Source organism: Lithobates pipiens, unplaced genomic scaffold (genome assembly GCF_037356315.1).
Source record: "Lithobates pipiens isolate NorthernLeopardFrog02 unplaced genomic scaffold, aLitPip1_a1.2 Scaffold_23, whole genome shotgun sequence".
Lineage (NCBI taxonomy): Eukaryota > Metazoa > Chordata > Amphibia > Anura > Ranidae > Lithobates > Lithobates pipiens.
Window position 1 is genome coordinate 43,860,737 of NW_027507785.1, and position 26,562 is coordinate 43,887,298.

General features: G+C 45.6%; 1 protein-coding gene and 1 long non-coding RNA gene across 2 annotated transcripts; one reads left to right on the forward strand and one right to left on the reverse strand.

The window, feature by feature from the left end:
* Window positions 1–1,874: 1,874 nt before the first annotated feature.
* Window positions 1,875–5,743, reverse strand: LOC143927420 (uncharacterized). The gene is made up of 4 exons (XR_013262270.1): window positions 5,646–5,743; window positions 3,950–4,055; window positions 3,108–3,331; window positions 1,875–2,146 (listed from the first exon to the last, which is right to left on the reverse strand). It is a non-coding gene; the product is annotated as an uncharacterized LOC143927420 (long non-coding RNA).
* Window positions 5,744–5,762: 19 nt separating this feature from the next.
* RRP9 (ribosomal RNA processing 9, U3 small nucleolar RNA binding protein) lies at window positions 5,763–26,562 on the forward strand. The gene is made up of 15 exons (XM_077451495.1): window positions 5,763–5,915; window positions 7,852–7,937; window positions 8,017–8,126; window positions 15,070–15,131; window positions 17,387–17,428; window positions 17,841–17,967; window positions 18,163–18,287; window positions 20,265–20,357; window positions 21,700–21,800; window positions 22,281–22,415; window positions 23,119–23,181; window positions 23,317–23,462; window positions 23,920–23,999; window positions 24,471–24,544; window positions 26,380–26,562. Exons 1-15 carry the CDS (start codon window positions 5,868–5,870, stop codon window positions 26,468–26,470), a joined length of 1,383 nt encoding a protein of 460 aa, XP_077307621.1. The 5' UTR covers window positions 5,763–5,867; the 3' UTR covers window positions 26,471–26,562.

Consider the following 26,562-nt stretch of genomic DNA (forward strand, 5'->3'; position numbering starts at 1 on the left):
ATCACCGCTCACTGATTGGGTTGCTAGACGTTACTGCACGCCATCACCGCTCACTGATTGGGTTGCTATAGGTTACTGCACACCATCACCGCTCACTGATTGGGTTTCTAGACGTTACTGCACACCATTACCGCTCACTGATTGGGTTTCTAGACGTTACTGCACACCATCACCCCTCACTGCTTGGGTTGCTAGACGTTACTGCACACCATCATCCCTCACTGATTGGGTTGCTAGACATTACTGCACACCATTAACGCTCACTGATTGGTTTGCTATAGTTTACTGGACACCATTACCGCTCACTGCTCACCAGGGGCGGACTGAGCATTAGCCCACTCGGGCACTGCCTGAGGGGGGTGCCAGGCCTCCTAGGTGGTCCCATCAGGGTTGCCAGCCTCAGTAAAACCAGGGACGGTATGTAAAAATCTGTTTTTTTTTTTTTTTTTTACATCTGTTTCTGAACTGTCCCTTACCGACATCCTTTTGGTCTAAAAATCCAGAGATTATAGCTGCCCCACCTCTCCATTACCTTCTCAGCCAATAGAAACATGTCTGGGTATACTGTGTGTACATGTATGTGTATACTGTGTGGCCCCATAATCTCTGATTGCCCGGGGGCCCCATGAGTTGTCAGTCCGCCCCTGCTGCTCACCCATTGGTTGCTAGAAGTTACTGCACACTGATTCCTGTAACTCATGCACTGTGCCCCCCTCTGTAAGCTGTTCTGGTCCAGATGCTGCTTTATCAATCCACCCCCCTCCACTGCTGACAGAAGGGTGAAGGAGAACATTCACAGCCCACTCTGTGTCTTTCATCTTAGCCCTGCTGACCGGAGAAATGGCGGGGGCGGGGTGGGGGACTGACCGTGACTGGAAAAGGGGCAGGGTGAGCGGGGGGGGGGGGGCGACACTGACCGTGACCAGAGAAGGGGCGGGGGCGAGCGGGGGAACACTGAGCCGCTCTGCCTCACTTCCTGTAACAGCCGCTGGTGACATAGGGAGAAGCGGGATGAGCGGGCTCCGGCACATACAGCCCTCATCTTGCCTCTCCTCTGTCACACTCAACTGGCCAGGAGAGCAAGTGGGGAATCGGCTGCACCCACAACACAGGACGCATATGTGTGAGCTCAAGGAGCAGTTGCTTTTGGGGCCCCCCAGCAATGATTTGGCCCTGGGCAACTGTCCCTTTTGCCCCACATTAAAGACGGCCATCGCTAGGCCCTCCTGAGACACCAGCCTTCATCCTGGCTCTCTCCAGCAAGGCTCCTCCCCTGGATCTCCTCAGCTTGGCTCGGCTTCTTCCACCCAGGCAAGACAGCCTAAGGACCGCCTCAGGATTAGTGGGCCCCAGACAGGCTTCTGGGCCTACTTGCAGAACTTGTAGCAACACACCCTCGAGCCAGGAGGGCCCCTGAAGTAACGGACTGACTGGAGCACATGACATCTGTCCAATAAATACCCCTTCGCAGAATGCACAGCGGCCAGGAACCTTCTACTGGTCTGTTTCTGGAAAAAAAATATTAATTACAGCTCAACCTAGTTGTAATTCTCACACTGTCCTGTGGTACCAGTGACACCTACTGGCAACAGCGAGGAATGCACAACTCCGGTCAAGTTTAGAACAGAACCAAATATACAATCAAATATGAGCTGTTTACAGCTCAGCCTAAAAAAACGAAATTTATAGCCCCATTTTTAGGAACAGGGGCCTACATTTATATATTTGTATTTATTTTGTATATATGTTAAAATGTATTTATTATGTTTGTAAGATTTTTAATAAACAAAAATTTACACTCTAATGATTCTACACAGCATGCGTTTGTGCTGTGATTGGACGGCGGAGTACTCGGCCAAAATTCACTCAATAAATCCAATTCACAAAGGCGACATTTTTATTAGAATTTCACATCTTTGTATAAAGAAGTGATCTCTCTATTTCTCCGGTTATGATGACACGTTGTTTCTCTTTTGTATTTCCTCTCTGGCTCCGCCCCCCACTTGCTGCCTCCAGATCCTTCGGAGTTCCGCCTCCCCCGCGGTCACCAGCTCCCCATCGCCTGTATTGTCATCACTCCGGACGATCGGCGCGTCTTCTCCGCCTCCAAGGATTGTTCCATCATCAAATGTTTTTTAAGTAATGCCTGCCATGCGAAATGGAAGAATGAAGATTATCACTTTTTTATTTTATCACATTTAGTGACCGCAAAGCAGTATTTTTCCTGAAATACCTTAATCAGAAAAATCCTGCGTTGGGTGTCACTATAGGAAATGGTCATATTACACAAGATATAGCAATTTTCTTGTTGTGGTTGTACAAATGTTTGTCACATTTGTGTATTTTTATTTTATTTTTTTATTAATAGACCCCAATGTGTTACTTTGTATTATGAGCGATGAGAAGAGCCCAGCGCTCCGAGCGTGGATCTCCCTCCACCACCTGCCTTATGTACTAACATTCTCCTATTGGCTGCTGTGGTTCAGCTCACCTCGGTGCTTCACTATATCAGGCAAGACCCAAAAAATGGCAGTTGATTTTGGCAGTCATTGGGAAATCACATGACTCCTGCCAGGGGCTTTGATTGAGAACATCTTCTGCCCCCCCCCCCCCCCCCCCACACCATGGTCTCCTTACATTACAGCCACATCCCCTTACACCAGAGTCCCCCTCACAGTTCTTCTCTCCCCCTTTACATCAGAGACCCCATGAGATTCCCTATCAGAGGCCCCCATTACATAGCAGGAGTTGAATCCGAGTCCCTAGGAAGCCTCTGTTGACCTTACCCCTTGACCTGTACACATTACAGATAGGTAACTGACATTAGCTGTGGGCCACATAAAATTTTGTAGGGGGCCGGATGTGGTCTCTAGGCCGTAGTTTGTAGGTCACTGATCTCTCCTGGCAGGTCCCCCTTTGAAGTGTATCCATCACTGGGGAGGCGGCAGCTCTGTGGTGCCTCCAGTCACAGTGATGTCATCAGTCTCTGGTGATCTTATACTTTAAATCTCTCTAAATAATATTCCAACCCAGAGTAAGCCAATGAGGCGATGGTCTCAGAGCTCCAAATCATCATTTTCTGGATGGACAGGAGGCAGGGAACCTACCTGTAATATGTCTTTCTCCTTGTTCAGGACCTCCAGGCTGTCAATGATGGGGGGGTGGGTTTTGTGTCCGGAGTTGTATGGAATGTTGGTGTAGAAGAGGGAGGACAGGTCTATCAGTGCCTGCTGTTCGGCATGTCCGTCCAATGCTTTCCGCAGTTCCTCCAGAACATTGAGCCCCTTCTCTATCTGTGCCCTGCTCGGCATTCCCAATGGCATCCTTTCATCTGAAACAGAAAGAGGTCATCTTTACTTGGCACTTGTATGACCAAAGGTTTACCAAACCCGACCATCACACAACCTCCTCATCAAATTGATGGACTCCAGTGAGGGGTCCTGGTAATCCTCCATCATACAAAGATATTGTAGACAATTGTGGCCTTCCAGCCTTGTGGTAACAGTTTGGTGAAGACCCTTTTCTGTTCCACCATGACTGTGCCCCCTCCCCCCCCCCCCCCCCCCCGGGTACAAAACCAGCTCCATAAAAACATGGTGTGACCAGATTGGTGTACCTGACCTCCCAAATGTGTACAAGTTCTTCTCCAAGAATGGAGTTTTTTTTTTTTTGGGTGTGGGGGTAGTAGGATAGCTATGCATGCTAGCCTTTCATACCAAACCAGAACCAAAAAGTTGGTGTTGGACTATACCGGTACTATATATATATATATATATATATATATATATATATATATATATATATATATATATATATATATATATATATATATATATATATATATATATATAGAAAAGCGGGAGAAGCGTTAGAAATAGTAGTAAAATTTTAGCATAAGTTTAATAATTAACAAAAACAACAAAATATTGCAATTAAAATTCTAATATACCCCAGATTAACCTATGCAGGTACTCATAATAGAGTTCAATTCTGGTGGCGTAGATGAAGAATTCCTCTACTAGTTTCGCGGATTGTCCGCTTCTTCAGGAGGAGGTCTATATAAATGATATACAATTCATTAACAATTAATATAATTACACAAATGAAACATTATTCAGCCAATAATATATATGTAAAATAACAAATAAAAAAGGGAATGTAGGGAAATTTCACTCGCCCAGAAATTCAGAAAAAAAGGGAAGGTAAAAACAAAATTTGGATAGGTGGGCCCCTTCTATGTTCCCCCACCACAGCGGACATGGGGGATAAACTGCGTATGGCACTAATAAAAGAGAGGATGTTGTTTTAGAGAGAATATACACAATAGGGATATATATGCACATAAATGTATATGTTCCCTTACTAGGGCCATAGTACATAGTTAATCCAGATAATGTACCAATTTTTACCTGATACAGATATATCTATATCTCTCATATATTTATATATATATATATATATATCTCTCTCTATCTAGATTAATATAATATTATATATATATATATAATATTTATTTATGAAGTCAAGCCTGTGTATGTAAACGGTGTTCAAATCACACATGTGAGGTATCGGCGCGATCGTCAGAGCGAGAGCAATAATTCTAGCACTAGATCTCCTCTGTAACTCTAACCTGGTAACCGAAAAAAAAAATATTAAAGCATCGCCTATTGAGATTTTTAGGTACCGTGTGTAGTAGTAGGTAGTGCGTGCGATTTATAAAGCGTGGCATGTTTTGGTAACTATTTACTCGGCGTAACATCATCTTTCACATTGTGCAAAAAAAATTGGGCTAACTGTACTGCTTTGTTTTTTTTTTAAATTCATGAAAGTGTCCCTTTTCACAAAAAGTTGCGTTTAAAACACCACTGCGCAAATACCGTGTGACGTAAAATATTGCAACAATCGCAGTTTTATTCTGTAGATTCTCTGCTAAAATATATATATATATGTATTTGGGGGTTCCAAGTAATTTTCTAGCAAAAAATACAGATTTTAACACGTAAACACCAAATGTCAGAAATAGGCTTAGTCATGAAAGGGATATTTGGGGGTTCTCTGTAATTTTCTAGCAAGAAAATTATGATTTTTTTTTTACAGCAGGAATGATCAATAAAGACTTATGGGGGGGGGGGGTGTCTACTCAACATGCTGGGGGTCTTCAAATGTATCCTCCTGCGACCTCGGCCAGGACGGGACGTGGCTCCAGAAGGGATGTCACCAGTGGTGTGGGAGAGAAATCAAGAGAGGACACGCCCCCTCGTAGTATATTTAAAAATTTCAATGGCTTCAACATTGCCAGTAAAAAAAAAAAACGAAATAAAAGTATCCTCCTGTTCCGAGCAATGACACAACCTGGCGGAGATGGAAGCCGCGGGACCCACAATGGGAAGTCAGTGTGCGCTCCACCAAAATGTGCTGTGTATTCCACCCTTGCGCGTTTTGTCATGGCGTCTTCGTCTCCTCCAGGCTGTGCAGTTGCTCACAACAGGAGGATACTTTGTTTCTATCCCTTATTATTTTTTATTTACAGAGTGAAGCCTCATTTGCTAACAACTGCACTTTCTATTTGCCTTTTGCAAATCGACCCCACAGACCACCACGTGCACATCCCGCTCCCCCCTCTTCTGTCAAATTCTCCGATCCACCTCGTCACTTCCGGTGGCGGACTGTCACGCGACTCAGCGCTGACCGGTTGCCTGGTGACTGGGACGCTGCGCTCCCAGCGAGCGGCGTGAAGGTGGGCGTGACCGGAAGAGAGCAGGGCGCTCACACGTGGGTCCGGTGCTCCAATGAGAGTGCGGTAGGCGTGACCGGAAGAGGTCAGGGAGCTCGCACACACACACACGTGGGTCCGGTACTCTGCGATCATGTCCGGCCTGTTCATCAAAAAGAGAGCGGAGAGGAAGCGGGGGGAGGTGAGTACCGTGACCGAAGGGCGGTGTGTGCCCGGGGGGGGTCACCCTGATCCCCTCCCCCCCCCCATATACAGTGTGTGTGGGGGGCAGCCTCCTCCTCCCTTCCCACCTGATCCCCCTTCTTCCCTATACACTGTATAATGATGAACTACATGTACCAGCGTTTCCCCATATACAGTACAATATATGGGCCCCCCCCCCCGTAGTGTTGGCTCCTCCTTCCTGCAGCCTGCCCCCGCCCCCTTCCCCAAAAATACTCTGGGGCACTACAAGTACCAGCATGTCATACAGTACATTGTGTGAGGACCCAACAATGACAGGTTCTCTTTATACTGCCGGATACTACATGCAGTGTGTTCATGTGTACAGCCTGACCCCCCCCCCTCTCCACCATACTGGAGAACTACAAGTGCCAGCATGCCAGAGCTGTGTATGTGAGGACTCGGCAGTGACCGCTCCTCTTTCTACAGACTGGTACAGTACAATGTGCCAGAGGTCAGTATGGGTGCCGCCAGACCCCCCTCCCCCCCCCCACTATGTGAGGGGAACTACAAGGACCAGCATATACATATACTACATGCAGAGAGGTGTGTGCCTGGGGTCAGCATGTCTGCAGCCTCATTGCAGACCATATATATATATATATATATATATATCACACAGTATCTCACAAAAAAGTAAGTACACCCCTCAGTCACATTTGTGTAAATCTTTTCTTCTCTCTTTTCATGTGACAACACTGAAGAAATGACACTTGTCTACAATGTAAAGTAGTGAGTGTACAGCTTGTATAACAGTGTAAATTTCCTGTCCCCTCAAAATAACTCAACACACAGCTATTAATGTCTAAACCGCTGGCAACAAAAGTAGAGGAGTAGAGTGTACTGACTTTTGTTGCCAGCGGTTTAGACATTAATGGCTGTGTGTTGAGTTATTTTGATGGGACAGGAAATTTACACTGTTATACAAGCTGTACACTCACTACTTTACATTGTAGACAAAGTGTCATTTCTTCAGTGTTGTCACATGAAAAGAGAGAAGAAAAGATTTACACAAATGTGAGGGGTGTACTTAATTTTGTGAGATACTGTGATATATATACATACAAGACAATTTTTTTCTGACACTTGTTGGTTTCAAGTTTTAAATCCATGATTTTTTGCTAGAAAATTACCAAATATATAACTTTTTTTAAATGTAACTTTATTGGTATCCTGCACTGATTGGCCCTCATTGGTCAGTACAGACACATGACTACACTGACAGGAGAAGCCCATCTGAGGCTCCTTCTTCCAGTATTGACTCCTAGAAGAAAGAAGCTCTTCCCATTGGTCGGTGTGGTGTTCCCCCATTGGTTGAGTCCTGCCAAGAAATGAGCACTTGCTGTTTGCAAACTTCATGATAAATTCTCATTCTGGGTCTGTGTATTACGGTGTGCGGACTGTTACACTTGAGGTGGGGGGCAGTATGGCTGCTATGTACAGCGAGGGGTCTGCAGGGGTGGGCCCTGGTTATTCGAAGTTGTGTCACCTTTTTAATCTTTCATGAGAAGGTGAATTTGCCCTTTAAGGAGACCTTAAAGGACTATTAGCCCCCCCCCCCCCCCAATGTCTTCCCCCGGACGTTCTGACAGATCTGAACTCCCAAACTAATCGGAGCTCAGCACTTCCAGGTTCATAGAAGAGATCAGAAAACGGATCCACCCTAAACCCCCCCCCCACTATGGAGATCCTGGCATCCAGGAGGGATGGGTGAGCCTGGCACACATGGCGGCCCCTTCGGTCACATATCACACCTCACTACTAATGTGTAGCCAGTAGGGGGAGCCGGCTGACATCCTGGCATTGCACTGGGTGTAATGTATACATCAGCGGGTGTGAAGGTGTTAAAGATGGCAGCCATAACCCAGTGGTGATTTTTAATTTTTTTTCCTCAGACGAGCGATGGGGACGCACAGAAGAAAAAAAAGAAGAAAATGGTGCATCTGCGGGAGGAGATCGAGAGCGACTCCGACACTGAAGTGTAAGATCTTGTTTCTGTTTTTGTTTATTATTTTCCCCGAAATTGTGTCCATCCTGATCATTGTCTGCCCCCCCCCCAGAGCCCCGACCCGCAGGAAGCGGGAGGAGGAGCAGGAGGACGTGGAGGAGACGGTGCAGGAGAAGAAGCTGCGATTGGCCAAGGAGTATCTGCAACAGCTGCAGGCACAGGGTGAGGAAGGGGGCTGGGCACCGCACCATTATGCTGTCTCCCTGTGTGTGTGTGTGTGTGTATATCCACCTACTGACCACAATACATGTATGTATATGTTGTGGTTTAGCGGGGTTGTAGATGAAGCTATCAGCTATTACCCCCCCCAGTACTTTTCCTGCTGTTTTTCTTTTTGAGCCAGCAATTCTCTTTCTTGTGAAAGGATCCGAGCGGCTAATTAGCAGCTGGATAGCTTTTAGAAAAAGTAAGAGGGGTTTCCTTTCCTTGGGCTTACTGTTTTTACCGGCGTGACCGGGAAATGATCCAACAGTTGTCACGGCTGGTCACAGAGGTGACCAGAGACCAGATCCTCTATGATCACCTCTATGATCTAGGCCAGTGATGGTGAACCTTGGCACCCCAGATGTTTTGGAACTACATTTCCCATGATGCTCAACTACACTGCAGAGTGCCAGAGCATCATGGGAATTGTAGTTCCAAAACATCTGAGGTGCCGAGGTTCGCCATCACTGATCTAGGAGCACCTGAGCGATGTCATGTCATCACTTCTAGTCTAGAACGGACGTAAACCCTTATATATATATATATATATATATATATATATATATATATATATATATATATATATATATATATATATATAATTTTTTTTTTCTCAAGTCATCTTCCAGGACGGCACACCTGAGAGATGAGAGGCTCCTCCCTACAGGAAACACAATCAATCGACAGCTGTTTTAAGTCCCCACCCTTCCCCTTGATCCTCAGTTTTTTGATTGTTTCTCCCTACACAGCGAAACTGTTTGTTTTTTTCCAAATGACCCGAAGCCTGGGGCTGGTGGTCTCCCCCTGGGAGCCGGACCACAAGCCTGGGAAGCCTCTGGGTCTGGTAGGATATTCTTGTCCTTCCTGGGGGGTTCCCCTATCTTTTTCTCAGGGCGGGCAGCAGAAATTGGAAGAGCCCCCCTGAGAGCTGAAGGACCCTGGGTACAGTGGTGTACCCAGAACTTCAGGGGCCATTATCCTGTCTCCCCCTCCTTACCTGTACAGGTGGCTGTTCAGACGGGGGTGCTGGCCATCGGTTCTTTCCAGGGGGATCTTGTCCCCGACTCCTGGGTCCCCGGTAGCTCGCGTGGGCTGCCGGAGAGGGCGTGGCAACAAGCACCCGCGTCATTTTCAAACTTCGGGAAAATGGCAGCGGCGTTCTTACCCAGGAGGGAAGGCTCAGAGTCAGTAGGAGCAGGCGCCCACATCCTCCTTTCTCTAGAGCGAGGAGGCACCAGTTTACTACGGTGGATGTCTGCCTTAACCACCTCAGATATGAAGATGGGAATGAGGAATGGAAGGCATTGCCCCCCCCCCCCCCCCCCATGTATATAGACTGACTGACTGGTACAGTGCAGAACACAGCCTAACCTAGCACCTCCCTATGGGGACAGCAGTTGGGGGGGGAGCACTTTGGCGGCTATCCTCCTTGCGTGTGGACCATAAGGATGGAAAAGCAAGCCCGCTGGCTGTGGCAAAAAGAGGAAGACGACAACGGTGAGTACTTTACTTTCCTTTTGCCGTGGGAAATTAGCTGTAAAATCCCCAATTCCAGCCAGAGGGTTTCTGGGCATTTGAGATCTCACCTGGGGTCTGGATTCAAATAGCCCTTAAGCTTCTGCTAAAAACACCAGCTGCAGCCCCTCTTACATCAGAGAAGCTGTATGGTTTACAGGTGGTGCAGAGGAACGAGTGTGCCTAAACCACCTCAGATGAGAAAGAGGTAGGTAGGCCATTGCTCCCCCTTCCCCGTGTATATACTGACTGGTGCAGTGCAGAACTTGGGTCGGGATACAAATGGCGCAGACGCCACTGCTAAAACCACCAGCCACAGCTCCCTCTTACAGCAGAGACACTGTGGTTATCGCAGCACTAGGTTGCCAGCCTCTCACTACATGCCCAGTTGTGGTACATTTAGTAGGGATGAATATAGCGTACAGAGGGGACCTGGTAGATACAAAGTTACTTACAGGCCAGGTATACCACTGAACAGGTTATTAATTGGGCAGTGGTTGGTGGATTTAGAAGCTCCCCTGGTCAGCAGGTGCACTAGGTTACCGGCCCTATTAGCCCAGCTGCTAGGAATCTGAAGTTGCTTCACAATGTTTAAAAGCTGACCTAACATTCAAGGATGGGCAGAGACCAAGCTACTGTGTGGCACAGTAGGGGTTCCCTTGTCACAGATCCTCCTTTTGGGGGTTGCCTGCTATAGTTAACTTTCATAAGCTCCAACCTCCCACTCCACCTTTACACTGTGTTTATATTATAGTGTAGGAGGTAAGAAGAAACTTTTTTTTTTATTGGTTTGAATTGGTCTCTAGGGCTGGGCTCATTGAGACTTTAGTTGCTAATCAGCACCACCTGGATATGTGCTGGCTAGCGTTTGCTCAGTCTATGGAGGTAAGGTAGGACAACAACAACAACAACAACTACTACTAATAGTAGGGTGTCCAACCATTTTAGGATCTGTTCCTTCTCTGGTGGTGAAGGTTTAGTATCTATAGCCCAGGCTATGCCTATGAAATAAATTGCCTGTTGGTTATTTCATAAAGGGATAGACCATGACTCCTCATTGGCTGCACACCAGTAGACCTCAGTAGTGAAGGTTTGTGCTTGCTGGGATGTTTTTGTGGCACAGCAGAAATACACATTGAGATTTGCGACATCTCTGCTTAATAAGGGCTATATTGCTGTACATCAGAAATGCACTGCACTGAAGCTTGTTGCTGTCCTTTGGTATATAAAGGTACTGCTTTGTTTGGCTACAGATCAGAAAAATACAACAGTGAAGGTGGTCTGTACTTTCTGGTTTTGTGTTGCACAGCAGAAATGCACATCATTGAGTCTGGTGACATCTCTTCTCATAATGGTTATATTGCTGCACATCAGACATACACAAGATTGAGGTCTGTCTGTGGGGCTTTGTGTCCTGTTTTACTGCCTTGTTGGTTACTTATCAGAAAGGCAGCAGTGAAGTCTGATGGTCCTGATTTGCGTGGCGCTGTGCTGATTCAGACAGTGCTATTAACAGCAATGGCTGCCGAGTTTAAGCATGCGATTTGACATGTTGAGTCGCATGACAAATCATTTCAATATGGATGTGCTATCTCTATTCATAGTGTTTTATTGTTGCACATCAGATTTATACAGCATTAAGGTCTGTGAGGTTTTGTGTCCTGTATTACTGCCTTATCAGAAAGGCAGCAGTGAAAATTGATGGTTCGAATTTGTTGGGCTACATAGTAGAAATACAAATTGAACCCCTGCCAGGTGTAGTACATATACTGCCTTTGGTAATCCATGTAGCACCACAAAGTGGTGTTGTGCTGATTTTAGCCATGCGATTTGACATGTTGAGTCGCAAGGCCAAATCGCTTCAATATGGATGTGCTATCTCTATTCAGAATTGTTATATTGTTGCACATCAGACATATACAAGATTGAAGGTTGTCTGTCCTTTTATGTCTTGCATATACTGCCTTATTGGCTGCATATCAGAAAGGACACAGCAGTGAAGGTTGCTTGTCTTTTTCTGATTTTGTTTTTGCTGCTCAGCTGAGACACATTGAGGATGGTGGCCTCTCTGCTCAGTATTGGTATATTACTACACATCAGACATACACAAAGATTGAATGTTTGTGTCCTGTATGTCCTATATTTACTGCCTTATCGTTTGTATATCATGCTAAGCAGTGTTTCTCATGGATCTACCTTTCTGCATCTTAGGGATACACAGCAGGGGTTTGTTGGCTGCAATCCTCCAGGGAGTCACAGCATTGGGGACCCCTTACTTGTTCGACCTGAAAATTGCTATTTGTTTTTTTTTTCCCTGCGACCTGTGTAATCTTGAGGTCTGTGGATCCAGGAATCAGGGACTGCTGGTGTCGCACAGACACAAATGGTACCCATTGGAAGCCATAGTGTATGTCTTCTCATGCGTCTTGCAGTCCCAAGTCGCAGGTTGGGTCGCACGGGTGTGGGAACCCTAAACTTATCTGTCCCTTCTGATTGAGGTTTTGCTACACAGCAGGAATACTCATCATGGCCTTATTGTTTTATTTTGCAGCAGACCAGAAAGATTGCAGCTGTAAAGGCTGTCTGTCTTTTTCCTCAGTGTCTGCTTTTATGTTGTTGCACAGCAGAAATACTCAAGATTGAAGCTTGTTGGTGCTTTCTGTTTCAGAAAAACACAATGCTGCAGGTTGCTTGTGTCCTTTCTCAGTGTTGGTTCTATCTGAACTACACTACAGAAGTGCATGACAGAAAGGATTGTCTTGTGTTCCATATTTTTCCCTGTGGCATAGCAAAAATGCACAACACGGGAGTTGGTGTTCATATTAATCTTATAACTGTGGTGGTTTGTCAGAAATACACAACATAGAAGTTTGGGTCTTTCTGTCTTTATAGCCTTGTTTTGCTGTACATAGGTAAAGCACAACAGTAAAGGGGGTTCCTGTCCTTTCCGTATTTATATATCAGTTATGACCTAGCTAGCTGCACTAAAGAAATACGCAGCATTTAGGGTTTGCTTGAGTCTTAATGTTTTTACGTCTTGGCAGCACATCAGCAAACCAGACTATGAGGACTGTTTGTCTACGTTGAGGTTCAGATTTGGGTCTCTTCCCATATTTGATATATTGGTTTAGCTAGTCACACTCAGGCACACAACATTGTTGTCTATGCTTGTGTCCTTTCTGTCTAAATCTATTGTGCCGTGCCCACAATCTATGATCATTTTATTTGTGATTTTAATAATGCATGTATCACCTTTTGTATTTCAGCCTTCTTTTCCATGGAGGGGCCAGGAGTTCGGGCTGCAGCTGCCACATGTCAGAAAACCTTGACCACTTACATTCAGGGATGCCAGAACCATTTCCTAGGGTTGAAGCCCTGTAGGGTTATGGGACACTGGAGGAAGGGGATAATGAATCGCCCTGTTTAGTAAGAACTTGGAGAGTTCTGTTCAGAGGAGTATTAGGGCCTGAGGATGAAGTATAAAGATGTATACCCGATCGAATAGGTTTCGGCTCGGTGCATGGCCTTCATTTTGTTCTTTTAGCAAAACTAGACGTAGCAATATGGGTAGTCTACTCCTGCTAGGGACTTTAATCTCCTGAAGAAGGCTCTCAGGCGTAAGTAAGGACATAGATTGGGGCGTGCCTTAAACCCAGGGTTCAAGCTTCTGTTAATCTATTTCCCTTAAGTAGGCTTCCCTTTAGTCTTTTGCTGACATAAAGATAAAAAGGAAGCAGTTTTATTTCCCTCAACAGGATAGTGTTAAGACAGGCCCTCTTATTGATTAATGTAGTGTCCTTGTCTTACACAGGTCTCTTATTTATCTTTTTAGTGGTTCTAAGTAGCACCTACAGGCATAATAGGCCATGGTTGTTAGATGTGTGAGATAGGCAACATTGCTAACCTACAAGTTTAACATGTTTTCTGATTACATTTTTAAGAGCCCATTTCACCTAGATACTGCATCTGAAGCGGAAAAGGCAGGAACATCTGTGGAGCAGACCTGCAGATCAGCCGCATGATCCAGCTAACATGCCTTCATCAAGCATATGAGCGTATGGAGTGGAGGTAAAGCTCACTGCAGAGCCAAGGTTCGCCAAGAGGGTCTTGCAGTGGCCCCACCCTAAGGTAGGCCTGAGGTACTTGTTTATCCTCTCAGGTGTGCCGTCCTGGAAGATGACTTGAGAAAAGTACCAGTTACTTACCGGTAACTGTCTTTCTGGGAAATCTTCCAGGACGGCAGGCCTACTTCCCGCCCGTTGGAGGAGGGAAAATTCTAGAACACTAGAAGGTGAGTACCTATGAGGAATGATTTCCCTTGTGAACCTGGTTCAGGAGTTACTTCTCTACAAACTGAGGATCAAGGGGAAGGGTGGGGACTTAAAACAGCTGTCGATTGTGTTTCCTCTAGGGAGGAGCCTCTCATCTCTCAGGTGTGCCGTCCTGGAAGATTTCCCAGAAAGACAGTTACCGGTAAGTAACTGGTACTTTTTTGGACGTTTACTTTCAAAGGTAGAGGAGAGACTTGGGGTCTTTTTGACCCCAGATCTCTTCATAAACAGGACCTGTCCTCCCTTATTCAACCTGACTTACTATGTAACTATAATTCTATTACAAGTGATGTTTACATTCCTTGTAATAGGAATAAAGGTGATTAAAAAATAGAGTGACAATATAAGAAAAATATTGTAGCTGCTGACTTCCATTAAAGTAAACGGGGGGAAGTCCGCTTTAAAGCAGAGTTTGTTCCACCCATTTTTTTTTTTTTTTTTTATAGTTTGCATACCCATAGATCATGCTTTTACTAATGGACATATAGTTTTTTTTTTATGGCATGTAAATACCTTTTTTTAAAACTAGGGTTTCACCCACACTTCCGGTATTTGCCCACCTAGGCGATTACATTACTAGGCGATTTTTACAAGGGCTCCAGCGATATCATGTATCCCAGGGGTCCTTGCGAATCGCCTAGTGATGAAATCTCGTGTTATTTCCAGACAGTAAATGACGCAAACGTGTCTGAGTGACAGGTTGCCGTAGCAATGGGGCGGGAACTTCCACCGACGTTGCTATGGCAACCTGTCAGGAAGACTGAGAGCCGCACAGCGGCATTATTGCGCGAAAACGGGAGGCAATCTTGGGAAATGAAGACAGGTGGGCTTCAGATGCCCGCAGCTTAAATGGAACCCGTCTGCTTCCCAGATCTGTAGGTACAAAACAATTTTTAAAGAAAGTAAAGTTGCAACACATATAAAATGTTGCAATTGTTAATGTTTTGGATAAATGCGGAACGTTTAAAAAAAAAAAAAAAAAAAAGTGTTTGGGGGACTGGAACTCGGCGTTATGGAATGGGAATAATGACATCTGAATGTTTTCTGTCCTTCAGAGGAGGATGGACTGGAGGACGAGGGTCTGGATGCCGTAGCCAGCCGCTTACAGGAGGATGTGGTGAGTGCCCTGGAGGGGGAGGGGGGGGGGGTCTTGCAGGGTCTTCATGGTCATTTTTTTAATTTAGTGCAGAGTGACCGGTTTTCTTAGGGCTGTGGGTGACAGCTGGAGTCTAATTCCTTTGTAAGCTCTATAGCTTTATGTCAGAGCTTACACAGGAGTAATGAGCTTCTCTCCCCCCCCCCAATCATACACATGACTGTATTTAGCTTTGGTGATTGGCTGCTCTGGCTTGAAGTGGGAAAAGGTCACCAATACCTGGAAGTACTGGGGACCTCCAGAGGTTCCAATAAATGGGGGGGGGGGGGTGTCAAAGTATTGGAGGTAGGGGGTGTTAATTGGAGAACCTGTCACCTCTCCCTGGTTAGGTGATGGATTCATTCCCTTTAACTACCTTTATTCAATTATTTAATTTTAGTGAATACATTTAAGCACAGTCATTGTGAAAACTGATACAGAAATTGTCTAATTATGGAGGTAATGTAATATATTAGGGAGGGATTATTACCAGTTAGCCCTTGTACACACGGATAATCCGACCGTGTGTGGGCTCCATCGGACTGTTTCCGTCGGAATATCCGACCCGACAAAGTTTTAGAGCTGGGCTATAAAATTTTCCTACAACATGATCGTTTGTAGAGAATTCCGATTGGACAAAGTGCCACGCATGCTCAGATCAAATTCCTACACCAAAGCTATTGGCTACTAGCCTGAACGTAGTTCCGTCATAACGAAATAACGTCATCATGTTCTGAACGATCGGATTTTCCGACAACTTTGTCCGACCGTGTGTATGCAACACCAATTTCGGACAAAATCCAACGTATTTTGTTGTCGGAATGTCCGACCGTGTGTACAAGGGCTTGGAGTGGTTAAAGCGGAGGTCCACCCTAAAGTGGACCTTCCGCTCATTGGAACCCTCCCCCCCCTCCGGCGCCACAATTGGCACCTTTCAGGGGGGAGGGGGGTGCAGGTACCTGTACAGGTATCTGCACCCACTTCCGGGATAGTTCTCTGCGGAAAGGGGCGTAGATTACGCCCCTTTCCGAAAGTCCCCCGCTGCCTGCTGGGAAACACACGGATCCCAGAGACAGCGGGGTCCATCCTTATTGCGCAGCGCGACTCGCACATGCGCAGTAGGGAACCGGGAAATGAAGCCGAAAGGCTCCACTTCCTGATTCCCATACCCAAGATGGCGGTGGCAGCACCCGAGAGACGATTGAAAGATCGGCTTTGGGTGCCGACATCGCGGGCGTGCTGGGCGGGTAAGTGTCACTATTTTAAAAGTCAGCAGCTGCAGTATTTGTAGCTGCTGGCTTTTAAAAAAAAAAAAAAACGCGGAACTCCCGGCGGACTCCCGCTTTAAGCTGTAGGATGTCTGTTGTATCACATGACATTAAAAAAAAAAACACTGAAGTCATGATCTGAAAAGTGATCAACATGCAAATGTTTTCATCAAAAAAAAATCATGTTAATCCACTCACTTCCCGGGCACTTAAACCCCCCCCCCCCCCTTCCTGCCCAGGCCAATTCTCAGCTTTCAGCGCTGACGCAATGACAATTGCGCGGTCATACAACACTGTACCCAAATTACATTTTTATCATTTTTTTTCCCACAAGTAGAGCTTTCTTTTGGTGGTATTTAATCACTACTGGTACATTTATTTTTTGCTTAACAAAAAAAGATGGAAAATTTAGAATAAATAATAAATATAATGTTTTAATAGTTTGTTGTAAAATTTTGCAAACAGGTAATTTTTCTCCTTCATTGATATGCACTGGTGGGCAGCACTGTTGAGGCACTGATGGGTGGAGCTGGTGCCTATTAGGTGTCACTGGCAGGGGGCACAGGTGGGCACTGAGGAGCTGATGGCAGCTCGCTGTGATCGGGACTGATGTCCCTCTCACGGCCGCTGGTGATCGGCTTTTTTTTTTCTCCTCACGCTGTCAGTCAGGAGAAAAAATAGCCGATTACTGGCTCTGTTGACATCACATGATCAGCTGTCAGCCAATGGCTAGTAAGGGGTCGGGATCTCATAGACTCGCTGATCACAGAGCGTGCCGCGTAGGTGGCAAGCAGGCCGCTCTGGCATGGGGCGACGCCAATAGACGTTGTCCCGGCAAAGCAGGTCCGTGCTGTAACCATCATTCGGCTATAGCGCGGATCTGTAGTGGTTAAAAAAAGAAAACCCCTAAAAGGAGGTGAGGTGCGGCTGTGATCATTGACGTTTGTTTTTTGTTTTTTTTCCCTGCAGCTTGAACAGCGGGGGAGACTTCAGCGTAAACTTGCCAAAGAGGTAAAATTACTTCATTGTACTGCAGTGTTTCATTCCATAGCTCTGACATATACAGCAGTGCTGTACAGAGAACACTGAGCCAGTCACAGTCTCTGTACCAGAGGAGCTTACACTCTAATGTCCCCTCCCCCACAGTCACATAAGTCTCTGTACAGAGGAGCTTACACTCTAATGTCTCTCCCCAGTCACACACTATTATTATTATTATACATTTATATAGCGCTTATATATACCGCAGTGCTGTACAGAGAATACTGAGCCCGTCACATCAGTCTCTGTACCCAAGAAGCTTACACTCTAATATCTCTGGTTATAAGGCAGCCCTAAAACAAAATGTTATTCCCAAAGGCGACATTTTTATTATTCTCTGTCCCTCTCTCTCTCGTATTTCCTCTTTTGCTCCGCCCCCCAGTTGCTGCCTCCAGATCCTTCGGAGTTCCGCCTCCTCCGCGGTCACCAGCTCCCCATCACCTGTATTGTCATCACTCCGGACGATCAGCACGTCTTCTCCGCCTCCAAGGATTGTTCCATCATCAAATGTGAGTTGTGGGAATTTTATTTATTTATTTTTCTACAAAGGTGGACTGAGCCTTTTAAGCTGGGAGGAGTTGAGTGGCGGGTCGGGATTGGGTGGAGCAATATGGAGACCTGAAACGGAGCGCCGTTTATAGTTTTGCTTGTTGGATGACGATAATGATGAGCTGTCATTGATGGTGGTATTTGTTCCTGCGCAGGGTCGGTGAGCGATGGGAAGAAGGTGCACAAGATTCCTGGCGGGCGGAAGGGCTGCGAAAAGACACATGTGGGGCACACGGCGCACGTCCTGTGCATGGCGGTGTCATCGGATGGGAAGTACTTGGTGAGCACTATGAGGGGGAAAATCATTTGGTGTTTGTTATTGATTATAATAAAATACAGAATTTTTATTGACGATATTAAAAAATTTTTTTTTTTTTTTTTTTTTTATTATCAATTATTTAACCACTTCCCACCCGGCCAATGCATATATACGGCCGGGTGGGAGCCGTCTACTCCTGATAGGACGTTCAGGAACGTCCTCCAGGAGTAGCGGGATCGCGCGCGCCCGCGCAGCGGCGCGATCCCGATGTGCTCGTGTCACCCGGACACGGCACATCTCAGATCGGCAGGAGGGCTCTGTGATTGGCCCTCCTGATCACATGACGGCCGTGTCCAATCACGGCCGTCATGTGATGTAAACAAACAGCCGGTTGCTAAGCAATCGGCTCTCCTCTCCTCACACGGAAGTCACCGCTGAGGAGAGGAGAGCAGATTGCTGCAGCCGGCTGATGATCAGTGAGTATGGGCTGCTTTTTACAGCTTTTTACTCACTGATCATCAGTGTAGTGTAAACACACAACACACCACACAGTACAAAGGCAGTCCCCACACATGTCCCCAAAACACACATGTCCCCAAAACATACATGTCCCCAAATAATAAAAACACATGTCCCTAATAATAAAAACATGTCCCCCACATATGTCCCACTAAAATCACATGTCCCAATGATTATCTGCACACATATGTACGTGATCACCTGCACACATATGTACATGATCATTTGCGTACATATGTCCGTGATCACACAAACCAATTATACACTTAATGGAATTTTTTTTACCAAAAACATGTAGCAGAATACATTTTGGCTTAAATTTATGACAAAATTTGATTTTATTGGATTTCTTTTCAAATAGAAAAAAGAAAATATCGTTTTTTTTCCAAATTTCCGCTATTTTTGCGTTTTATATCGCAAAAAAAAAAAAAAAACGGAGTCGTGAATAAATAACACCAAAATAAAGCTCTATTTGTGCGAACAAAATGATAACAATTTCATTTGGGTACAGTGTAGCATGACCGCGCAATTGTCACTGAAAGCGATAGAGCGATGAAAGCTGAAAATTGGGCTGGGAAGGAAGGGGGTGAAAGTGCCCTGTATTGTAGTGGTTAATAATGAAATAAAATATTTTTTGTTCCTAGAATTAATATAATAAAAAACAATTTTATGATGAAATTATTTATTATTATTAAAATATATATATATATAATATATATATTTTTTTTTATCAATTGTTATACCATTTTAATTAGGGTTGCACCAATACTAGCAATGGTGCCGATACTGAGTATTTGCACAAGTATTGGTACTCGTGCAAATGTACCGATACCTGAAACCTATACTTTCAGGCTCGGTTCTTTGAGCTGTCAGCGGGATTCCCCTGTTGACAGCTGAAGTGTTAAAGGACTCGTAAAATAAAAAACATTGTTTCTTTCTGTTTCTTCATCTGCAGATCAAAGGGATGAACAAATGTTCCTCTATTTAACCCCTTATTAACCCTTAATACTCTAATCGGCCTTAAGTCCCTCTTCTCCTCCATTTTAATTTTCCTATTTTTGTTTGTCTATTTTATAAACAATTAAAACAGTTGCGGTAGGTATCGGTAATTGGTATCGGTGATTACAAAAAAAAGTATCGTGCATCCCTAATTTTAATACTTTTGTCTTATTGTATTTTTAAATCCTTTTTTGTTCCTGTAATTAATAAAATTATATATTAATAAAAATAATGCTGTATTTTAGTATAATGAAATAACATACTAAATTAAAATATTTTATTGTATTTAAATATTGTTTCCATAATTATACTTTTATTATATTCTAAAAAGAACAATATTTAAATACAATAATAGTTTACTATATAAAAAGTATTGTATTAGTCATAAAAATATTATTTTTATTGAATTTTTTTTTTTTTTATCTTATTTATAATATGTTGTCATCAATAGCAGCTGATGTGTTTTTTGTTCTCCTTCAGGCCTCCGGTGATCAGAATAAACTGATCTTCATCTGGAACGCAGAAACCTGCCAGAATCTTCACAAGTTCCAGGGACACCGAGGAGCCGTGTCTGTGAGTCACTTACCGTCTCACTTACCTTCTCCTCTCCTCTATGTAAAGCTCTCTATAGTTCAGTAGTTACAAAGTCATGACCTCCTTTTTTTTTTTTTTTTTTTATAACCTGTGTAATGACCTGCGATCTATCTTGATATGGCATTGCTAGACACAAGGTGAAAGTTAAAATCAGGCTTGCGTTCAAAGTTGCTGGTGATAGGGGGAGGGGTCAGGGTGTGTGTCCCTGGCATAACTGGACGAGGGATGTTTTTGAGCATTTAGCAGCCTTGCTATTGGAAATCATGGGGCCCCTGTACAGTCTACCTGACCAGGCCCCTTCCCTCAACCCCCCCCCCCCCCCCCACCTCTACGGCCTGATACAGAAGTACTGTCTAGTTTTCTATCGGCGGCCCCTGGTAGCGTCACCACCTCATTGATGGCGAGGAACGGTGCAGATGTTGACCGACTCCAAGAAACCTGTCCACCACAGGAGGTCATGTGCTGTTCCTTGTCCTCCATGCTGGGGAACCCTCCGCTCACACCCCCGATCCACCCCCCCCCCCCCCCCCTCACCTGAGTGACTTTCCAAACTACCGCCTGACAACACACCCAACCCCGCTACCGCTCAAACGTGATGGGCTGCCATGTTGCAGTTGATTGGGGGGGGGGGGTGGCTGTCAGCAACTCTGGTGACACAACAGGGCCTGGATACAGCAGGGTAGTGTTGGCAGCCCTGGGAATAATACATTGGTAAGGGCATTGTAAGACTTCTACATCTGCTAACCCGATGGGGCCAAGGGAGTTTTGCCCTGTACAGTAGTGCCCTCCCACCTATTGGCAGCCCTGTGTGTTAATACAGTGGTAAAGGCATTGTAAGATCTCACCATCTGGTTACCCCGATGGGGTCAAGGCCTGGCATGGGAGTACTGCCCCCCCCCTCTTTATTGGCAGTTCTGGGGTTAATACAGTGTTAGCTCCATCTGCTAACCCAATGGGGCCAAGGCCTTGCATGGGAGGACTGCCCTGTACAGCAGTGCCTCCCACCTATTGGCAGCACTGGGGATAATACAGTGGTAAAGGCATTGTAAGATCTCCCCATCTCCTAACCCAATGGGGCCAAGGCCTGGCATGGGGGGTACGGCCCCTACCCCCTCTCTCTTTATTGGCAGTCCTGGGGATAATACAGTGGTAGCTTCATCTGCTGACCCAATGGGGCCAAGTCCGGGCATGGGGCTACTGCCCTGTGCAGGAGTGCCCTCCCCTGTTGGCAGCCCTGGGAGTGTGATGAGGGTATTGTAGGATCTTTCCATCTGCTGTCCAGAGTTAACTTTTTTAAATCCTCCCTTCTCTGCCCTCACAGGGACTCTCCTTCCAGAAAGGGACTTACCAGCTGTTCAGCGCCTCTCATGACCGCTCAATCAAAGTCTGGAATGTGGCGGAGAACTCCTACATAGAGACGCTGTAAGTGATGCGATTCTATGCTTTTGCAGCCTGCTGTTCTGCACGTCCTCCTGGACAGTCTGCTGCCATACCAGGGAGCCAATCATAGCGGCAAAGCCGAAAATCCAAATAGACTCCCGCACCGGCTCTTCCTCACGGTCCCGGTATATAGGATGTGTACAGGGAAGTGTGATTGGCTCGGTAGTTGGATGTGGTTTTGCAGCGCTGGGGCTCAGAGTTCATTTCCTAGCTGGGCTCTGTCTGCATGGAGTTTGTATGCGCTCCGGTGTTCAGTCTACAAACACGGCGGCGGGGTTATAGACTTCTACCTATGCCGGCTCTTTAGAATTGTCCCAAGGACACTAGAGTGTAAGCCCCTTTGTGATACAGCTCTGCGCTATATAGAAATCCCTGCATGTCTCCTGTAGAGCCCCCGTGGTATATGTCAGCGCTATATACTGTATATCAATGATGTCATCTCAAGTTCTTCCTCTTCTTCAGTTTCGGCCACCAGGATTGTATCACCGGACTGGACAGCCTGAGCCGAGAGCGCTGCGTGACGTCCGGAGGAAGAGACGGGACGGTCCGAGTGTGGAAGATCGCAGAGGAGTCGCAGCTTGTCTTCAGTGGGCAGGAGTGAGTCCGGGGGGAGAGGGGAGGATTTCCTATACACTTATCAATTGGACAGAGACACAAACTACTGGGAGGGAGTGTGCCATTGTGGGAGGGACAGAGACACAAACTACTGCAGGAAATCTCCCCATTGTGGGAGGGGCAGAGACACAAACTACTGCAGGAGATCTCATCATTGTGGGAGGAGCAGAGACACAAACTACTGCAGGAAATCTCCCCATTGTGGGAGGGGCAGACACAAAATACTGCAGGAAATCTCATCATTGTGGGAGGGGCAGAGACACAAACTACTGCAGGAAATCTCATCATTGTGGGAGGGGCAGAGACACAAACTACTGCAGGAAATCTCATCATTGTGGGAGGGGCAGAGACACACTACTGCAGGAAATCTCAGCATTGTGGGAGGAGCAGAGACACAAACTACTGCAGGAAATCTCCCCATTGTGGGAGGGGCAGACACAAAATACTGCAGGAAATCTCATCATTGTGGGAGGGGCAGAGACACAAACTACTGCAGGAAATCTTAGCATTGTGGGAGGGGCAGACATGCAGACTTTTGCAATTGGGGTTGCAAAGGGCCTCAATTTGTTGGGTGACTCGGCTTGCAATGTTTATGTCTTCTTATATTTGCATAATTATCAATATACGAACGTATTGGAGATGTACGGACGCAGTGGACTTGATGATCTGGATTTGTGGTTTGCAGGGGTTCTATAGATTGTATCCAGTTGATAAATGAGGAGCACATGGTGTCTGGAGCAGATAACGGGTAAGTGGCGCTGATTTGTTTTATGGTCGAATGTCAGGTGGGGGGTTCTGATATAGACTCATCTGTAATTAGTAGAAGCAGAAATGCTGACCCAGCTCCTCGGGTAATGATCTCTTGTCTCTCCCTTCTCTGTAGGTCCATCGCGGTGTGGCACGTGTCGAAGAAGAAGCCCCTCGCTCGGGTCAAGTGCGCTCACGGCACACGCGGGGAACCCGGCCTGGAGGAGCCCCACTGGATCTCAGCTGTGTCTGCAGGGCTGAACAGTGACGTGGTCGCCTCTGGTATGACTTTTCAATCTTTATTCCATTTTAAAGGGTCCACCAATCACAGGTGGAGTTTCCATCTTTACAATATTATACAAATCTAAGGAATCCTTGGCCCCTTGCTATGGCCGCAGGATCCGGGAACTCGCCAATGGAGTCCCTGAAAGATCAGAGACCGACACTTCATTGGTTGGCGGAACCCTTGAAGTGGAAATCTGTACTGTAGATGGGGGTGGGGGCGCAGGGGGTCCAGCATGCTCAGCTCTGTAAGCTCTTATACTGGGTGTGGAGGGGGTGATGAATTGTGCAGTTTGGGGGTTTCCTCGCTCTTGGTGTCGCACCGACATGTTCTGCTAAATTTTACTGGCAGGAAATGAACATTGAAGGATTGATACATTGTAACTGGAAATATATTTTATGTATGTTATGATCTTTTCACATGGTGGGATCCTCTCATTGTGTCTTTTCCTCCCAGGATCTCATGACGGCTCTGTACGTTTGTGGCAGTGCGGGGAGGGATTCCGGGGTCTGCACCCCCTCTTCACTATTCCCCTGGTAAGTCACAAGTCAGATATGAACCGCACCTCCTAAACTGTTACTGCTGCATTCTCAGTGATGTCACCGCTCTCTAGTGATTGTATGGGCTGCTTTCTCAGTGATGTCACCGCTCTCTAGTGATTGGATGGGCTGCATTCTCAGTGATGTCACCGCTCTCTAGTGATTGGATAGGCTGCATTCTCAGTGATGTCATTGCTCTCTAGTGATTGGATAGGCTGCATTCTCAGTGATGTCACCGCTCTCTAGTGATTGGATGAGCTGCATTTTCAGTGATGTCACCACTCTCTAGTGATTGCATAGGCTGCATTCTCAGTGATGTCACCGCTCTAGTGAATGGATAGGCTGTGATGTCACCGCTCTCTAGTGAATGGATAGGCTGCATTCTGTCATTAATGTTTATAGTAGATTCTTCCACTGAAAAGTCTGTTCTGAGTTTAATAGTACATTTTTATTTTTTTCCTCGCTTAGGTCGGGTTTGTGAATTGTCTCCAGTTCTCGAGTACGGCGGACTTTCTGGTTGCTGGAGTTGGCCAAGAACACAGGTGAGATGATTTCCGGGACTTTCATTTCTTCCATTTATTACTGAAGATCTAATGTACGCTTACTAAATCCTGGTGCAGCTCTGCATAGAGACCAATCGGCTTCCGTTTTTGTTTTTGTTTTGTTTTTTGGCAAAGCTTAATGGAAAAAGCTGAAGTTAGAAGCTGATTGGCTCCCATGAACAGCTGCACCAGATTCTGAATTCTCCAGTTTTTAGTAAATCTCCCCGTTGGAGTCCTTGTCGGTGTGAATTGGTCCCCATTGAGGTGCCTCTGCAGGCCAATAAACCCGATGTACCAACAGAAATGACTTACCTGGAGGCCTCCTTTATAGGAGGAGCTGTGAGAAGAACAGACAACTCTGGGGCCTTTTATGGGTGGATCATATTACATCAGTTACTTTTTGTTATCTTGAAAATCGTATTGCTACTAAACATTTTACATTATTTCACATCTTGGTGGGTTGAAAGAAAAAAAAAAAACATTTCTACAGGACAATTCATTGCTGTCATTTACCATAACCCCGATCCCCTGCCAGTACTAAACCAAGCCATATAGGTGCCCCCTGGGAAGGTTATCAGAGAGAACTTGCTTCTCTGATGGAAGGTGGTGGTAGGAGTGAAAGGGTGAAAGTATGCGATACGTATTTTTATTTTATTTTTTTGGGGTGGGGTTGTTGCCGGTGGCAAGTGGTTGGAAGTCAGGCTCTGTTTTTGTTTTAAGGCTTTCTCTTTTCTTTTTTTGTTTATTTTGTTTTTTTTCTTTGCATGTCAGTGCATGGGGGTAGGCGGATATATATAATATTTTTTTTTATTATTATATATTTATTTTTATTTTTTTTATTTATACCTCTCTCACACTGAGGCACTTTTTCCAGCGCTTTCGCACTAAAGAAAAGCACCTGAAAAGCTCACGAGAACCTATTTTCCATTAAAATCAACAAATGCTTTCACACTGGGGCAGTGCACCGGCAGGACAGTGAAAAAAAAAAAATGCCCCTCTCCATTGAAATGAATGGAAAGCTCTTCAAAAGCGCTCCAGTGTTTAAGGCGCTTCTAAACTGCCAGTAAGTGTGAAAGGGGCCTTAAGGTTTGCATTTTAGATGCACTTTATTAAACCTAATATCTCGCACACAAGCAGTACTTCAGTACAGGTATTCTGTGGGTTAGTGTTGGACCATCTCATGCTGAAGAGTGGAGTGGCTTCAGGGCTGCAGATAACGAGCAGGGCCGGACTTACCATTGGGCTTGACTGGGCTCAAGCCCATGGGCCCCGCCGAGATACATAGCCGAGGTGTACTTGGCTCAGTTCCGCTCAGTCACGCTTAGTCCCGCTCTATGATGGACATAACACATGGACTGGAGGTGACTGTGAGCCGAGCCGAGTACACACGGTTATTCTCAGTTCCGCTCGGGACTGTGAGAGGACCCGAGAGCCACTGAGATACACAGGACTCTGTATTTCAGCGGCGCCATTTTTAAACTTCAAGGCTGCAAATGACAAGGCTGCAGATGGACACTGATAAGGCTGCATTGATGGGCATTTAAATGTAAGGTTTTTTTTTTTTCCCCCTTAAACTTCCCTCCTAAAAGTTTTTTTCTCCTTTAAAATTCTCTCCAAACTTGGTGTGTGTGTTATACACCGAGAAATACGGTAATGTATAGAAGGAAGGGTCTGAAAGTGACTCAAGCCCAGGGGCCCCCACCACCCTAAGTCCTGCCCTGATAAGTCACAGATGTTTGGTCAGATTTGACACATTAGAGTGCTAGGCTTTGTATTTTCTACTCACACATCACTTTGTTCCTTTTTTTTTTTTTTCCTTTTCCTTCCTCTGGCAGACTCGGGCGTTGGTGGAGGTTAAAAGAAGCCAGAAACGGGTTGTACATCATTCCCTTCAAGAGGAAGCAGCCGCACAGTGAAGGATCCTGAGACTTCTGATGGCGGATGTTCGATTTTTTTTTTCCTGTTCAGATGTTTAATTATTCAGATTTGTATTGCATAAAAAGTTTTGTAAATGTGAA

Excerpts from the sequence above, each read along its gene's own strand:
- RRP9 (XM_077451495.1), top strand. The coding sequence starts at position 5,868 with ATGTCCGGCCTGTTCATCAAAAAGAGAGCGGAGAGGAAGCGGGGGGAG. Across the intron at positions 7,938-8,016 it reads AGCGACTCCGACACTGAAGT|AGCCCCGACCCGCAGGAAGC; the intron begins GTAAGATCTTGT and ends CCCCCCCCCCAG. Across the intron at positions 21,801-22,280 it reads AACTCCTACATAGAGACGCT|TTTCGGCCACCAGGATTGTA; the intron begins GTAAGTGATGCG and ends CCTCTTCTTCAG.